At 61.3% G+C, this 5,779-nt stretch overlaps 2 protein-coding genes across 3 annotated transcripts in view; both read left to right on the top strand.

Moving 5' to 3' along the window:
* The window catches only part of NDUFA11 (NADH dehydrogenase (ubiquinone) 1 alpha subcomplex, 11, 14.7kDa), an 8,291-nt gene extending 3,583 nt beyond the window's left edge, over nucleotides 1–4,708 (top strand). Inside the window, exons 2-4 of the mRNA XM_011967401.1 lie at nucleotides 2,350–2,442; nucleotides 2,782–2,904; nucleotides 4,529–4,708. Of these exons, the coding sequence (XP_011822791.1) occupies nucleotides 2,350–2,442; nucleotides 2,782–2,904; nucleotides 4,529–4,641 (329 nt within the window). The 3' untranslated portion in view covers nucleotides 4,642–4,708. The remainder of the gene's footprint in view (nucleotides 1–2,349; nucleotides 2,443–2,781; nucleotides 2,905–4,528) is intronic.
* LOC105530058 (alpha-(1,3)-fucosyltransferase 5) overlaps nucleotides 1–5,779 on the top strand; it is a 77,450-nt gene that overhangs the window by 3,216 nt on the left and 68,455 nt on the right. Inside the window, exons 2-3 of one of the 2 annotated variants that reach the window (XM_011967403.1) lie at nucleotides 2,350–2,442; nucleotides 2,782–2,904. The gene's annotated coding sequence lies outside the window, so the exon portion shown is untranslated. Of the gene's footprint in view, nucleotides 1–2,349; nucleotides 2,443–2,696; nucleotides 2,905–5,779 lie in introns of both variants that reach the window. The other variant, XM_011967404.1, reaches the window with a different exon arrangement.

The raw sequence follows: 5,779 nt of genomic DNA, 5'->3' as shown, positions 1-5,779 counted from the left end.
AGAGCGAGACTCTGTCTCAAAAAAAAAAAAAAAATCTCATGGCTGGCCCAGCTCTGGATCAGGACTCATCAGGTCCCAGGCAGGGCTGTCAGTCCCCTCTCATTAAGAATCTTCAAGGCTGAGGCAGGCGGATCACCCAGGGTAAGGAGTTCAAGACCAGCCTGGACAACATGGTGAAACCCTGTCTCTACTAAGAATACAATAATAATAATAATTAGCTGGGCATGGTGGCGGGCGCCTGTAATCCCAGTTACTCAGGAGGCTGAGGTGGGTGGATCACGAGGTCAGGAGATCAAGACCATCGTGGCTAACATGGTGAAACCCTGTCTCTACTGAAAATACGAAAAATTAGCCGGGCATGGTGGCGGGTGCCTGTAGTCCCAACTCGAGAGGTTGAAGCAGGAGAATAGTGTGAACCTGGGAGGCGGAGCTTGCCGTGAGCCAAGATAGTGCCACTGCACTCTCAGGCTAGAGTGCAGTGGCACGATCTCGGCTCACGGCAACCTCCGCCTCCCGGGTTCAAGCAGTTCTCCTGACTCAGCCTCCCGAGTAGCTGGGACTACAGACTTGCACCACCATGCCTGGCTAATTTTTGTATTTTTAGTAGAGATGGGATTTCACCATGTCGGTCAGGCTAGTCTCAAACTCCTAACCTCAAATGATCCACCCACCTTGGCCTTTTAAAGTGCTGGGATTACAGGCGTGAACCACCACACCTGGTCCTCTATCCACCTTTCTGAGGTCAAGCAGGGATCCCAGGGGTTGGTGTGGGATTAGGAGAAACCAGATCCACAAGGCACTTTTTATATGCGGTCCCTTTCTCTGCATCCTGGGCCTGTTTCCCCATCTGTGCTTGTGGGAAGCAGACGGTCCCTCCTCTGGGCTGCTCTGAATATGAACCCCACTGCTGGATGTGAGTCCCCCCAGTTGCTCTTGAGGGAGAGAACCAATATGAGCTGGACTGGATCTGAGGCTAGGGTGCTATTTGTGGGGGTTACTGCCAGGCCTGGCAAGGCCCATGGGTCCCGTGAAGCTGGATGGGGAACTGGGGTGGAACCTGCTCCCCTGGGGCAGTCGTGGCAGTTGAAGCATGGGCTGTGGTCAGACCTGCCTGGCGTCCAGGCTCGCTGTGCTGGTGACCTCTGGAGAACTGCTTTACATCTTGGAGGTCCCCTCACCTCCCGTGAAGGAGGGGATAACAGGACTGAGCCCATCAGGCCCTGAGGAGGATGAGGGCCCTTGTGGCCCATCCCTGGCAGTTCTGTTTTCTCTGGGATGGGCTGGCCGCAGGAGGTCCCTGCCTGCAACTGGGCCACGTTTCAAGGCTGTAGGGAGGAGGGGGGCACTTGTCTGCCCGGAGCATTCAGGCGGAGGATTGGGGAGCCCCAGCTCGGGCTGGCTCAATCTGCCCATCCACCGTGGAGGGGCTGGTGAAGCTGGGTGGATTCTGGGAGGAGGCGGCCTAATGGCCTGCTCGGCCTCACTCAGGAGGGTGAGTGAGGCCCCTAGGCTCCCAACAGGGACGATGGGCTGGGATCAAACCTCTGTCCCTGCCACCTACCTGGCCCTCGGTTCTGGGCCCAGCCCCTGCCCAGGCTCCTCATGCATAGAAGCCAATGTCAGGGGCCAGGCGGCTGGGGGAGATGGCAGAGATGGAAAAGCTGACCGGAGGGGTGAGGCTGGGCAGCGGGGGCGGTAGCCAGGCAGCCAGGTGTGCAGAACGAGCCCAGGCCCGAGCTGCCAGCAGGAGGGGGTCGAGAGTGGCAAGGAGGAGGCGTTGGCAGCCAGGGAGGGAAGCAGAGCGGCTGCCAAGGGGGATTAGGCCCAGGAGCCCCGGGCCCCACAGGAGAATAGAGCCATTGATGGGAACCCAGAGCTGGGGCCCTGGTGCCAGGGCCTGTAGGGGGCGTCGCTGAGCTGGCCCGCTCAGCTGAGCAAGCCGGAAGCAGCTGCAGAACCAAGGTCTCAGGCCTGTTCTTGTGTCCACCATGTGGATGAGTCTCCATCTGCCGGCCGGTGCCCAGCTAGGGCCAACATGGCTGATGGGTGCCCAGCAGGTGCTCTGCAGGAGCCAGTACTGGTCAGGCTTGAGGAAGTGGCTAAGGGAGGCCTGGCAGGGAGTGGGGAAGGAAGTGAGAGGCCCCCCAACTTTGGAGCAGCAAACCCGAGTTCAAATCCAACTCTGCCACTCAGCAGCCAGAGGCACCATGGGCAAAGAAGGGGGGCTACTGGGAGCCACCTGGGGGGCATTATGAGGACTGAGGGAGAGACCACCCAGTGGGGTGCCCGCCCAAGCAAGGGCTTAGCAGCAATGGGGTCTGAGCAGCCTCCCTCCCCTCTGTCTCGCAGGCCTGACCGCCGCTGCCTACAGAGTCATACTCAATCCTCCGGGCACCTTCCTTGAAGGAGTGGCTAAGGTCGGACAATACACGTTCACTGCAGGTGAGCAAGCTGGTCTAGGCATGGCTGGGCCCTCTCCTGGCACAGCCGCAGCTCTCGGAGCACATTTCACAGCTGCCTCTTCTCCCTCACTCCCCAGCCTGTGTCCCCAGTGCCGGCCACCAGGAGAAAGTCGGGTGTTCCTTTATCGGGAACACATGTAGGGTAGGGAGGCCCAGGACACCAACTCCAGGACTGGGGCCGGAAGGCTGCCATGCACAGCAAGTGGCTGAGCCATGGCGTCTGTCTCCATCTAGACGCTGGCAGTGAGCGCCCAAGAGGCTCCTGCTGCGCCCCTCTCAGGCCCTTGCTCAGCGCCAACTCTTCCCATCTACCCCGCAGCTGCTGTCGGGGCCGTGTTTGGCCTCACCTCCTGCATCAGCGCCCAGGTCCGCGAGAAGCCCGACGACCCCCTGAACTATTTCCTCGGTGGCTGCGCCGGAGGCCTGACTCTGGGGGCACGCAGTGAGTGGACCGCTCCCCACCCCCACCTTCCTCCCAGCCTGGCAGAATGACCCCTGACCTCTGCTCATCCTCCACCCTCTCTGTTCCATCCCAGACAAGGAGCAAAGCAGCCTTCTTGAACACCAGCCATTTTAGTCATAGCGACAGTTGCTGCTGCTGCTTAAGCACTTACTGTGTACCACCACGCTAAGCCTTCAGCTCAGCCCATAGGGCCCTCCCTGACCTGCCCTGTCCCCTCTCCACCCTCCCCTCCTCACTCTGCTCCAGCCACACGGGCCTCCTTGCTGTTCCTCCCACATGCCAGGCACAGTCCTGCCCCAGGGCCTTTGCATGGCAATGCACTGCCTGGAATGCTGTTCCCCTCACTGTCCTGACCAACCTGTGTACAAGCCAGCATCCCCGCCACCCTCACTCTGTGTCCCCTTCCTTCTGCATGCCTTGTCAGAGGACACAGGTCACCAAGGTCACCACCTGTCTCTGCCACTGGCCTGTGAGTCAGAGAGGAGATGTTGGTCCTCGCCCTGCCAGCTCTCTCCCTGCACCTGGAGCCCTGCAGGGGAGCTGCCCCCGCAACCTTCACTTTACAGAAAAGGGCATTAGGGCTCAGGGAGGGAATGAATTGGCCCAAAGTCACCTGGAGGAGCAAGTGGCCTTCTTTGCAGCCATCAGAGGGTGCAGCCCTGGTGGAGGAGGCCCCGCTTGGCACAGGGGAACCCGCTTGGAGCATGAGCCAGACACCACTCCTCCTGCTCTCCCACGGGCCCAGGCTCAGGGTCAGTGCCCGCCTGTGCCCCTGGCCTACCCTCAGCCCGCCAAGACTCGGGCCCTCAGGGCCAGCGGGAGGAGTGAATGAGCCTTCTTGAACTCAGCCGCTCTGGCCTGGCATGTTGGGAGTGATGGATGGCAGGTTCCGGGCAGGCAGAGAGGGAGGGTGCGAGGGCAGGGCCTATTCTGTCTCTGCGTCAAGACCTTGGGGAGGCCCTGTCCCTCCCCAGCTCCCACTGGAACTGGTCAGAGGTTGGAGGTGGGTTGAGGTCTTGACTGTAGCCTAGCTTGGGCTGGAACTGCTCCCCGTCCCCAAGCCAGCCTCCCTGTCTCTCTTCAAAGAGTGTGAGTCCCTGTAGGTCCTGGTGTGTGGGACACACCTCCTTCCTCCTCTGGCCCAGGGGCTTTGGAGCAGGAGAGCCCGGGGAAGTGGGGGCACCGTCTAGGCTCCTCGGTACACCGACCACGGGACAGATGCATGGCCTAGCCCTGGCATCCATGAGCAGAGGAGAGACTGAGACACACTGATGTGTCACCACTGCCCAGTGCCCAGCCTTGCCGCAGCCCCAGGCGAGGGCAGCACAGTGTCCCTCTCATAGGAGGCAATCAGTGTGGGGCGGGATGAGGACCCACAGCCTGGGTTCCTGCTGGGAAGCGACCTGGACTCCAGCCTCCCTGTGTGCGTCAGTTTCCACATCTCCAGAGTCTAGGGCCCTCCTCCTGAGTGACTTAATCCCTGAAGAGAGTGTCCTGTCAGGGGTCTCACTCTGGCTCCCAGGGTAGGCACTGGCCAGGGCGTGGAGCATCTTGGTCCGGCCAAGCCGCACCCGGCCCTGACATCACCTCCCCACTCCCACAGCGCACAGCTACGGGATCGGCGCCAGCGCCTGCGTGTACTTGGGCATAGCGGCCTCCCTGGTCAAGATGGGCCGGCTGGAGGGCTGGGAAATGTTTGCAAAACCCAAGGTGTGAGCCCTGTGCCAGCCGGGACCTCCAGCCCGCAGAATGCGTCCAAAAATAAATTCTGTGTCTATGTGTGTGTCAGTGTCCGGAGGGCTTGGTGATGGCGACACAGCGGCCAGCGAGGGCGGATCTGGGAGGGAGTGAGGAAGGGAGATAAGATAAGGCCCCCCGCACACGCGCCTGCCTGCCGCCCGCCGTCCCTGCCAAGTGTACCAGCCTTGCCCCACAGAAGTGGTAGTGCATCAGGCTAGGGCCATCGGGAGCCAGGAGGGGAGATGGCTGGGATGCGTCCCAGCCTCTGCTTCCCCCAGTTCCCAGGGCAGGGCGGGAGCGTGCCAGTGACCTGCCAGCAAGTGGAAGCTGGGCCCCGCCGCCCACGGCCCTTCCCTCAGCGCTGTCGGCTCTGGTCACAACCCCCCTGCAGATCTTGAGCTATCCCTTCTCTGGGCCTGTCCCCAAAGCCAACAACATGTGGAAAACACGCCCAGGCCCCGTCTCCAAATTCCTGGGCACTGGAGCGGAGAGCCCTGGACAGGCTGGCCCAGCAGCCGTCCCCATCCGGCAGGTCACTCGGAGCCCCTGGGACTGAGACAGAGTGGGACAGGACGCCCCTCAGCACCTGGCTGGTGGCAGCGACAAGGGAAAGAATTGCAATCCCTTCCCGCCACCTGTCAGGCCGGTGATTTAGGTGGCCCTGGAATGCTGGCACCATCCCGGGCCCCTTTTCCAGAACTGGCTCGTGCTCCCTGGCAACTGGAGAGGAAGCCTGCGAGCTCCGACATGCTGCAGTGGACTGTAAATTAGGGCGCTCCAGGCTCCACCCAGGAGAGCGGAGCTGTGCGCAGCCCCCGCTGGGATGGATCTGGGTCCTGCTGGCAGGCCGGGGACAGCAGGAGCCAGCGGGACTGGCTGTAGCCCTCCTGCCCGCTCCTCACCCATGTACAGCCCCATCTCCTCCCTTTTCTCAAGCCCACCCATGGGGCCTAGATGTGGTGAAAAGCCAGACTTTCAGCCTCATATCCTTATCTGTCCGCCTCCAGGTAGTAACTCAGCCTGGAACTCCTGGATCCAAGCAATCCTCCCCGCTCAGCCTCCCAAGTAGCTGGGACTACGGCCACCACCACTATGCCCAGTTAATTTTTTAAAA

Source organism: Mandrillus leucophaeus, unplaced genomic scaffold, assembly GCF_000951045.1.
Source record: "Mandrillus leucophaeus isolate KB7577 unplaced genomic scaffold, Mleu.le_1.0 Scaffold8, whole genome shotgun sequence".
NCBI classification, from domain to species: domain Eukaryota; kingdom Metazoa; phylum Chordata; class Mammalia; order Primates; family Cercopithecidae; genus Mandrillus; species Mandrillus leucophaeus.
This window is presented reverse-complemented; position numbering and strand designations above follow the sequence as displayed.